General features: G+C 46.4%; 1 protein-coding gene across 1 annotated transcript in view; it reads right to left on the bottom strand.

Annotated features, from left to right (window-relative positions):
- Nucleotides 1-11393, bottom strand: part of LOC121008695 — a 99034-nt gene extending 87641 nt beyond the window's left edge. Inside the window, exon 1 of the mRNA XM_040441392.1 lies at nucleotides 11346-11393. Within this exon, the coding sequence (XP_040297326.1) occupies nucleotides 11346-11391 (46 nt within the window). The 5' untranslated portion in view covers nucleotides 11392-11393. The remainder of the gene's footprint in view (nucleotides 1-11345) is intronic.
- Nucleotides 11394-11596: the final 203 nt, after the last annotated feature.

Genomic DNA, 11596 nt, shown 5'->3' with positions numbered 1-11596 from the left:
GAGCTGTCTCAACTGAAAATTGAAAAAAAAAATGTTCTGTATTATTTTGTTTCAATAGTTTTTATTGAGTTTTTCATTTCAAACGGGTAAAGAAAGTACATTACAGTTTGGTTTGTTACAGTGTCAAGCAGAATACCATTATAATCAGGTAATCAAAGGAGAATATAAATTCCGATATAATAGAATTATTCTGATAACATTACTTATTTATGTAAAGCATCATCCTATTCTTTATTGTGCTTCAATGAAGCAACCTTCTAGTTGGTTCTTGCTTCGTGTCGGCCAAAGAGGTATCGTGTACTGTAAAGTGTAGAAGAAAACATAAACTGGTAGATGAAGATAGAGATGAAATAAACAAAAAGATAGATAACTAGAGAGAACGTAGAAAACCTATTTAGGTCCCTTATGCAAAGGAAAAAGTGTACATCACAACCTAATGTAACTGTCTAATAATGAGAAGTACCTCGATGTAGACCATGGGCTCCATTCCCTCAGTCTATGCTGGAGAGGCTGTAATCAGGTCGGCACATTACTACATACATTTTGGGAATGCCCAATTATTACAGGCTTCTGGAAAGAAACTGCCCTCCTAATATACTCTTCTCTTAAGATCAATCTACCATTTAACCCCGACACTTTTCTGTTAAGACTTGATATCGATAGGTACTCGGACCGCTAAAGGACTGTTCTCTGTCATATTTTAACAGCCACTCTCCAATGTATTGCGCAAAATTGGAAATCCTCATCAACTCCTCACCTGTCTCAAATAAGAAGGAAGGTAAATGTCAATTGTAGCTTTGAAAAAATATTCTGTATTATTTATATACCTGCTTATGTAGAGATAGCGGACGTCAGCAGCCATCTTATGTCCATGAGGAGAATGTCCCGCAAACCCACATTAATTTACAGTGCAATACACCTCGATGAGGGTTCAATAAAATCAAGTGTGTGTGCTGATCAGACACTTTTGGTGTATGTGTGACATATCTTACTACATGGATCACTAATTAAAATTAAAATTAATCAGAAATGCTAAAGAACCATTAAAATTCACACCAGTTCAAACAACAATTCATAAACAATCGAAGGCAAAAAACGCACCTTAAAGGGGTTCTCCGGGAATTAAGAAAATGAAAATACTTAAATATTACTTTAGTATAAATATATTCCCAAATACATTTCATTAGCTATAATGGTTCATTTTGTCTAGGGAGCAATCATTAGGAGAAAGAAAATGGCCGCCGTCCTATTAGAACACACAAAACCTGTCCTAATCACACAGCAGGACAAGTTACTTTACAACACTGAGCTAAAGAGCTGCCTCATCTTTCTCTCTGCTCTACTTGTCAGGGATTATGATCCTGAATACAGATGATAAGATCTTCAGCTGAATCTCTGTAGGAATGGAGTTCACGAGGAGACATGAAGTACAGAGAGGACGGACAGGACAGGTAATGTGAGGCTGAGGTAATGGAGATGGCATACACGTGCTGCTGCTCATCAGCCACATCCACACCTCCTCTCCATACCTCATGTCTCCTCATGGACTCCATTCCTACAGATATTCATCTGAAGATCATATTAAACTGCATTCAGGATCATACTCCCTGACAAGTAAGAGAGTAAAACGAGCCATTATAACTAATGAAAGGTATTTGGTAATATATTTATAATAAAGTAATATTTAAGTATTTTCTTAATTCCCAGAAAAACCTTTTAAAATCATGCTTGTGTGTGAGGTAACCGCATGCGGACGGCCGCATTTGTTCCCTTACGGCAGCATGACCGCAACCCGACTGCACCTCGTGGTTGTACCCTTATATTACACCTTGCAGGAAAGCTGAAGCTGATTTTCACTCTTTCTGAAAATATGGATGTATACCTATTGCAATTTTACATCCGAATTTTCCTTTGTTGGTACTGTTCATTCAGTATTTGGACAAAAAAGGATCTGTTTTTGCCCAAAACCAAATACTAATGAATACCAGCACTGATGCAGTACTGACGGATACCCATGCCTGCTGTTTCATCATACATCTGTACACTCGTGTGAAAAAGGCCCAAGAGGGATTCAGAGGAATGATATTGTACACACGGCACGGACAAGGTTTGAGTTACCTGTGATGTGCACTGTGATGTCCTTCTGCCCCCGCTCTGGGCTGTAGATCACTGTACAGGTGTAGACCCCGGCATCTGATAGGAATATTTCCGATATAGAAAGATCCACCTCTCCATTCAGTGCTTTCTCTAAGTTCAGAGAATATCTGGCATCCGTTGTTCTTACATCATCATCATAACTCAGAATTTCTTTTCCCTGGAAATGCCAAAACGCTGCAAAAAATCGGAGATCCACTGGAGGTTTCTGTACTGTGTAGTGACAGGGAATGAGAGCAGCGGAGCCGACTGTAGCCTGATGAGTGCTAGGACCCCGGATCTCCAAAGCTGCACCTGTGTGTAATACATATGAGATGAATGCTACAATATAATTGACCAATACTGGGTAAAGCGTGGGAAGGCACAGAATACAGCGTATATGTGTGTAACAAGACTTCTGGATTAATGACACCCTCACCGATCAGCTGTTCCCTGCAGAAACTAAGGGGGTCATTTATTAAGACCAGCGTTTTAGACGCCGGTCTTAATAACCCCTATATCTGGCGGTGGATCCACCGAAGTTATGATGATTGAGATGGGCCTGGTGGACTGTCCCCGCCCCATCACGTCCACTATTTTAGACCTGACACTAACCGTTGTGCCTCAATTCGCGCCAGAACTGCTAAGTATGCACTTTCAGTAGTACAAATTGGTTAATGTGGCTTTATTTATGCACTTGTATCTCAAAAGGCTGTATATGGGAAGGGAATAGTTAACTGGAAGACTTTCAAGACAGTTGCCAGGTGGTGGGCTCACCCCATCCCTCTGGTTAGTGAGTTGCTGCCGAGTTATGAAGAGAGAAGCTGTGCATAGTCGTTGCTGGTGTACCGGCCCGTGTAACAGATACCAGTGTGTGAGCAGCATCCTGCGTATGTGCACAAGCATTTGAGGTAATGGAGAATCCTTATCCAGGGAAACACCATCCCTGTGAAAAGCTGCCAGAAAAAACTGTACTCAAAGCTCACTTCTGAGGGAAACATTAAACCTCTGCAGAAAGTTGAGGATCATTAAAAGCAAAGTGCATGGATAAGAAAACCAGTGAAAGTAACACGTTTATGGCTGTATACTTTACTGCATGTGTCAGGGTATATTGCTTCAGGCGCCTGCCACACTGTTGAGATGGACGGCCATCTGTTAAAGGACTACAGTGCATAGTTGGGCATTATAGTACATGTGACTGAGAGAAAATTGCCGGCTTGTTTATTTGCCACGATCTCCACTGGCCCCTCTCTTCCTGCCCTGCACCCTGAAATCCGTCCACCATCAAGGGCACCCCAGCCACCACCAGGCAGGAGCCTCTAAACCAGGGCGTGCCCAGAGGGAAAGGAAGTGTGCCCCCTGCCATCACTTCACACTAGAGTCAGGCAATGCTGGAGCAGGATTGCCACTGTGAGGACTACAATCCCCCTCTATGCCACTGCCACTACTCCCGTGTGTGACCATGTGGCCCTACCCTAAGATGTCTACTATAGGCAGAAGAAAGCAAGAGAAAAACAAGACAGAAATAGAAAAACATTGATGGAAAACAAGAATAACAATGTGTAAGGAAGGCGCTGATCGGACATGGTGCCTGAAGATCAGAAATTTCCAGAAGAGGGTCTCCGGGGGGTCATGAATCTGACGACTCTCTGGCGCGCACTGTGTATTGCACAGCCCCAATGCTTGGCTTGCTAAGTACAGATTTGAGCACAAAGGTTGGATTAATTCCTAAAACTAATTCTAGAAAGTGGCCCTTCGTTTTCCTCATGGTATTTGTCACCAGTATATGCTTCTTAAGATAGGACATAAAACTGGTGACAGACTCTTTTAAAGGATATGGCACTTTTTGTCTGGCCGCCTCTCAGCATGTTTACCGTGCGGTGGCCGGACCTCTGGCCTATCCCCATTATAGTGAATGGGGCTGGAGCCGACTAACGCTAATGTGAAAGTAGCCCAAGTGTGGCATTATGAGTAGAGATGAGCAAATTTTTTAAAAATTCAATCGGTTGGCCGAATTTTCCAAAAAGATTTGATTCGATCCGAGTTTATTCATGCCGAATTGCGTTAAAAAAACAGCTATTTCATGGCTGCAGAGAGGCTGTAAAGTGATGCAGTAGGTGGCAGCAGCATGAGGAGACCACAGAATGGTGATGTGGCAGCAGCATGAGGAGACCACAGAGTGGTGAGGTGGCAGCAGCATGAGGAGACCACAGAGTGGCCCAGTGACATAATGGTGAGGTGCAGTAGCATGAGGAGACCACAGAGTGGCCCAGTGACATAGTGGTGAGCTTTCAGCAGCATGGGGAGACCACAGAGTGGTGATGTGGCAGCAGCATGAGGAGACCACAGATTGGTGAGGTGGTAGCAGCATGAGGAGATGACAGAGTTGCCCAGTGACATAGTGGTGAGGTGGCAGTAGCATGAGCAGACTACAGAGTGGCCCAATGACATAGTGGTGAGGTGGCAGCAGCATGAGGAGACCACAGAGTGGCCCAGTGACATAGTGGTGAGGTGGCAGCAGCATGTGGAAACCCCAGAGTGGTGAGGTGGCAGCAGCATGAGGAGACCACCGAGTTGTGTGTCAGCAGAATGAGGAGTCCACAGAGTGGCCCAGTGACATAGTTGTGAGCTGGCAGCAGCATGAGGAGACAACAGAGTGGCCCAGTGACATAGTGTTGAGGTGGCAGCAGCATGAGGAGACCTCAGAGTGGCCCAGTGACATAGTGGTGTGGTGGCAGCAGCATGAGGAGACCACAGAGTGGCCCAGTGACATAGTGGGGAGGTGGGGGGCAATACCAGTACCAGCTGAAGATGGTGGGTTGCTGTAGGAGCACCTGGCAGCAGGTGTGGCATCAGGCAGGTGGCAGCATCAGAATAGTAGCTGAGGCATGTAGCCCGAAGAAACAGGTCTCTTTTGTCAAAGTGTAGGTATGGCAAAATGGATGATCTAGTCTGATGCATCACGCACTGGTGTTTGAAAATCCTGGCTGATCTACGCCTTATTAATCTTCACAAAGGTCAGTTACTCCACATTTTGGCTGGACAGGCGAGTTCTCCTTGGAGTAACTATGGCCCCCGCCGCACTAAACACCCACTCTGATGCCACACTGCTGGCCGGGCAGGAAAGCTTGTCCAGGGCAAACTTAGCCAGTTGCAGCCACAAATTGAGTTTGAGTTTGGTTGTTGAGTAGTTTAGGGGACCTTCAATGTGGGGTGGCAGGGTGCACTCTAAGGCTTCTTTCACACTAGCGTTTTTGCTGGATCCGGCAGGGTCCAGCAAAAACGCTTCCGTTACTGATAATACAACCATCTGCATCCGTTATGAATGAATGCGGTTGTATTATCTTTAACATATCTTTAACATTGCCAAGACGGATGCGTCATTAACGCCATTGAAAGTCAATGGGGGACAGATCCGTTTTCGATTGTGGCAGATTGTGGCAGAGAAAACGGATCCGTTCCCATTGACTTGCATTAGGGGTAATGCCGGATCCCTCTTGCTCCGCATCCGAGGATGGAAAGCAAAATACAACATGTTGTGGTTTGCTCTCCAGTCTGGGAACGCAACTAAACGGAACGGAATGCATTCTGGAGCACTCCGTTCTGGTCAGTTCAGTTTTGTCCACATTGACAATGAATGGGGACAAAACTGAAGCGTTTTTTTCTGGTATTGAGCCCCTATGACGGAACTCAATACCGGAAAACTTAAACGCTAGTTTGAAAGTACCCTAAGTATGCCACAACCTTCTGGTTCAGGTTCTTCTCTATGTCTAGCTGCTGCTGCTGGTGAGTAGTTTCTTCAGTAGGTGGGTGTAGAAAACTGTTCACAAGCGACTCTAGACTTAAGTTGCTGCTGATGGACCCCAACCCACCCAAGCAGCCATGCTAGTGGAACGTGAGCACAGAGGGCCCTCCGGTCAGACATGCGTGAGGATGGGCGATGGCGCACATAGGCAGCGGCCAACTGACTACATAGGATGTCTTGATAGTAGTTCAGTTTGCCCTCCCTCTAAGTGGGTGTAAAAAAAGGCCCCCATTTTGGACAGGTAGCGAGGGTCTAACATGGTGGAGAGCCAGTAGTCATCCATCTGCCGAATGGTGACAATTCAGCTGTCACTACGCAAGCAACTGAGCATGCATCGTGCCATTTGCGCAAGTGACTCGCAGGAACTCCCTGCCTCCAGCTCCACTGCATACTGCCACGGTGTGTCTGAGTCATTCACCTTGTGTTCCTCATCGCCCTGTAGCTCCTCTGGCTGCTCCTGCTCCTCCTCTCCTGTCACCCGTATAGAAAAACCACCCATTTCTCTACGCGTTGCTTGTGCTTAAATGTCCTCCTCCTCCTCTAGTTCAGCCCCCACAGGGCTTATGTGGCTGTGAGATGTAGTCGCCACGTCTCCTGTCCCCTGGCCAGCCAGATTTAGCAGCATCGGTTCCAGGACATGAATCAGTGGAATGACGTTGTTCATCCTGTAGTCCTGGCGACTGACAAATAAAGTGGCCTCCTCAAAGGCCCCGAGCAAATGGCAGGTGTCACGCATGAGCTGCCACTGGCTAACATCGAAGTTACACAGGGGAGTACCTCTGTCCGCCTATATCATCAAGAAATCGTAAATGGCCTTTCTCTGTTCATATAATCGGTCCAACATATGGAGGGTGGAATTCCAACGGGTGGAAACGTTGCATATCAGCCTATGTTGGTGGACGCCGTTCTGCCCCTGCAGCTCAAGGAGGGTGTGTACGAGTGGCGGAAGTGCAGGCAAAGTTTCCTGGCCATTTTCAGGATGTCTTGCAGATGGGGTGAAGACTTCAGGAACCACTTTACAACCAGATTGCACACGTGCGTCATGCAGGGCGCATGTAGAGATGAGCGAATTTTTGAAAACTTCGATTGGGCCGCTTCACCGAATTTTTTGAAAAAATTTGGTTTGATTCGAATTTAATCGCGGCTAATCGTGTTAGAAAACGGCTATTTCCTGGCTGCAGAGAGCCTTTATAGTGGTGTACAACACTGTGCCTTGCAGGAACACGCATAGGGAGTCTGCTGTGGTAGGGAAATAATACTGTGAGTCAGTATGACATGCATATGACAGGCATCGCTCTTAGAATCTCTTCTCCTGTACCCTAGTTTCCAGGCCTCGTTACGTTCCCCTTCCCTCCTGTGCTCGGTGTGGAGTTTCCCACCCATACCGCATCCATGACAGTACATTGGTAAATTGCAGAATCTAAGATGGCTGACGATATTTATAGGGCTGTGACATCACAGGGCTGGCTGATGATTGGCTGCATGCATGGCATTATGGGTGATCCCGCCTTCCCAGAGTTCCTTTCTCCATGTCCTCACAAGTGCAGCATCCATTTTAGAAAAAAATGTGATTCGTTACTACGAAGCGTTAGGAAATTCGGCTTCGGTGTGAATCTAATTTTTCCTGAAATACGGATCAAATTCCACTTCGTCAGCTTTGATTCGCTCATCTCTAGGCGCATGGCTCAGCCCTCCTTGACGCAGCACAAACACCATGTTCTTCCCGTTGTCAGTCACCATGGTTCCGATTTTGAGTTGTCGAGGAGAAAGCCAGAATTCTATTTCTTGCTGAAGGACGCAGAACAGTTCCTCCCCTGTGTGACTCAGTTCGCCCAAGCAAACTAGGTGCAGAACAACGTGAAACTGCTGTGCCCTGAACATGTGGTATGCTGGAGGATCACTGTGAATTGTACCTGCAGTGGAGGCTGAGGACACAGTGGAGCATGAGGAGGCAGAGGCAGATATTGTCGCAGCACCAATGGCGTGAGAAAGTGGAGGCGGAAGAGGCCTCACCTGACCAAGTTGTTGGTGTGGCTTTGCAGGAACCACATTCACCCAGTGGGCCGTAAAGGACATATATTGTCCTTGACTGTATTTACAGCTCCACACGTCGGCGCTGCCGTGCACTTTGGCAGACACCGACAGGCTCAAGGACTGGCCCACCTTCTGTTTTTCATATGTGTGCAGGGCTGGTACTGCCTTTTTTGGAAAGAAATTACGGCTTGGCACTCTCCACCTCGGCTCGGCACAAGCCATCAATTCTCTGAAAGGTGCAGAATCCACCAATTGGAAAGGGAGGGACTGCAGCACCAGCAACTTGGCCAGGAGCACGTTTAGCTTCTGCGCCGTTGGATGAGTGCACGTATACTATTGTCTCTTGGCAATCGCTTTGGTGATCGATTGCTGATGGAATGACAGACGAGTAGTAGGAGGACGAGGAGCAGGATCATCAGGACCAGCAGATGATGGGAAGGACAGACAGCTCCCTTCGGCTGGGGTGGTGGAACTTTTACTGCATGAAATTGGGTGCATGCCACTGGGTGAGCAGTGGTTGCTGCGGCAGGCTGGACCACTACATCGGAGCCACAGTTCTCCCAGGCCACTTTATGGTGATGCTGCATGTGTTGACGCAGGGCCGTGGTGCCAACATTGGCACCCTGGTCACGCTTCACCTTCTGCCCACAAATTCTGCTAATGGCCATGTTCACCTCCTCCGGCGGCCTAACAAAAAATTGCCACATTGCTGAGTATGGCATTTTCCCCCCAACACTGCCTGCTACCGCTGCCTCTGTGAATCCCTGCACCTGTACCTTCCGGGCCGGTAGGCTCCTGCAAAGCTGGTGGTCTACCCCGGGCACGTTTTGGCTGCCGACCTCCCACTGCTGTCACCCTGCTGACTCACAGCCACGCTGCCAACCTGCTGGCTCTGCCGCTGCCTCACACGCAAGCTGCCACCCTCTTCTCCTGATGATGATGATGATGATGAAGCCCCTTCTTAACCCAGCTCCCAAGTGCGATCGGCTACATCATCATCATCATCCGCTACTGTCTGTACGTTACTGATGTCCCCCTCAACTGTCTTAGGACCAGGAGCCTGACCTTTTGCAACACCTGCTCCCACGTGACTCTCATCATCACTGGTCTGTCTACCGGAGGAAGTGGCAGATGTCTCCTCCAGATCTGGGCTGGGCAGCAGCTGCTGACTTCCTCTAGTAGCTCGTCCTCACTAAAAAGTAGAGCCAAGTCTATGGCATATAATACTTTTCGCGCTGAGGGAACTGAAAATGACAGAGGAAGGTTCAGGACAGGTGGGGGCACAGGGCCTGCTCCCAGGCCATTGCCATGCCAACTAAGCGTCGTCTCAAAGGAACCCACCGACTCTTGGCTAAGGGTGTCTGATGTCACTTGCGACAAAGTCGATGACCGAGTCAACCATTCAAGCACCGCTAGGTTGCTGGTCAAGACATGACCGCTAGACGACACCCGGAGCTCAGGCCTCTCGCTGCGACTCCTGCTGCCTGCGACATAAACATTTTGGCCACTGCCCGTTCCCTTTGAAGGGCCTGTCACCTGTCTGTCTGACATACTGTATAATAAAAGAATTAAATTAAAATAATACCCCCCAAAAAAGGCTGTAGTACAATGTAACTTCACCACTGAACTGCAATAATACATATATATATTTTTTCTGATTAACAAATTCCCCCCCCCAAAAAAATATAACAATCACAATTCACCGCAGAACGGCAATTAAGGCAAATTATTTTTTCTATTACTACACCCCAAAAAAAATAAATTATAATCACAATTTACCACAGAACTGATAATAGGAAGTAGGTTTATTTCCCTTCAATACACCCCGTAAATGGCTGTAGTACAATGTAACTTCACCGCTGAACGACAATTAAGATATATATATATATTTTTTCTGATTAATGAACCCCCCCAAAAAAAAATAACAATCACAATTCACCGCAGAACGCCAATTAAGATGTATTCTTTTCCTATTAATACACCCCAAAAAAAGAAATATAACAATCACAATTCACTGCAGGACGGCTAATAGGACGTACGTATCTATCCTATTAATACACCATGTAAATGGCTGTAGTACAATGTAACTTCACCGCAGAACGGCAATTATGACTCCCCGTAAATGGCTGTATCACAGAACTTGTACCCCAATCATAAGCAAGGTTTTCTGGAATTACTGATGTATCATATAGTGCAAACAACCTAAAAGCAGCAGTAAAACACCAATTTGGTTCCCCAATTAGTGCAGCAAGGTGTAACAGAATTGCTCCTATTACCCAGGCTGTACACTCTCCTATTGGACCCTGTTCTCCTTTTATAGTGTGGATATTCTTTCCCTACACCTTGAATAATATTTCCCTGAACTTGTAAATCTTTTTTTCAGCACAAATAAGTCTTTCCTAGCACTGTCCCTAGCGCCTGCTGACGTCTCTCCCTGCACTAAGTACACTGGAAAATGGCAGAATCCAAGATGACTGAGGCTATTTATAGGGCTGTGACATCACAGGGGCTGGCTGTCTGCTGATTGGCTGCATGCATGGCATTGTGGGTGATCCCTCTTTCCCAGAATTCTTTGCTCCATGTCCTCACACGTGCAGCAGCCGAAAAAATGCCATTCGTTACCACGGAGCATGAGGAAACTCGTCAACTTCAATTTGCTCATCTCTAATTATGAGGGTTAAAAGGCTGAGATTGGAGATTTCTCTGGTTGGTTGTCTTGGAACCGAACGCGAGTTCGGGAAATGTTTTTTTACAGTATAAATGAATTTCTTAAGTTATTATGCGAAGTCCAGCGAGACTTCGCGAAGTAATAACTTCGGCTCATCGGAGTCAATACATTCTGATACTGTACAGAGCGGGATCTCCGTACAGTATTGGAACTAAGTTTTATGCGAATCGATTTCGGATGTTATATCCAAAGTCGATTTGCTCATCCCTAGTAATGACATACTGTAATAGACCTAGTCCACCACAGCTGCAGTTAAGCCTCACACAGATGGGACCTACATCTTACTAAGGATTCCTGCCTGTCCTGAACTGTTATGCCGCTCAACCTCAAGGAGTTAAATGCATTATATGAGATTAGAAAAAAAACTATTTTTTACTTTACTGCATTAACAGAAATCCCTTCAGTTCACTGGTTGTGCCAAGTATCTCAGCAAAGAGAGTTACCGTACACATGGGGTTAATGCAGTGAGAGACATCATACAAGGAGCTGGAGAAGCCGGGATCCCGGCTGGGACACGCTGTACAGTATATTACATGTCACCATCCGCGCTGCAGACGTGTATTTCTGGCGTCACGCTGAGCTCTGGGACACTGTTCTATTCTCCATGATCTCCTCTCTGCGAACAAGATAAAATATAAAACATACCTGAATGGAGAAGGAGGAGAAGGAGGACAACGCGTGAGGTGGCCATGATCTTCTGATCCCTCTACTTTTACTTTCACTATTGTTATGCACAGGGCCGGACTGGGGATAGAGACCAGCCCTGGAAAAAGTTGCACACCAGCCCCACAGCATTGTGTCCTTATTTACTTGTTTATAAAAGGGGAAAGCATTCATTTTAAAACATGAATATTAACTTTGCCCCACAATAGCTTTTTTGTAGAACCCCCATTGTT

This window comes from Bufo bufo, chromosome 7 (assembly GCF_905171765.1).
Source record: "Bufo bufo chromosome 7, aBufBuf1.1, whole genome shotgun sequence".
In the NCBI taxonomy this organism is placed as follows: Eukaryota; Metazoa; Chordata; class Amphibia; order Anura; family Bufonidae; genus Bufo; species Bufo bufo.
Note: the sequence above shows the minus strand (reverse complement) of the source record. Positions and strands in the feature narration are given on the sequence as shown.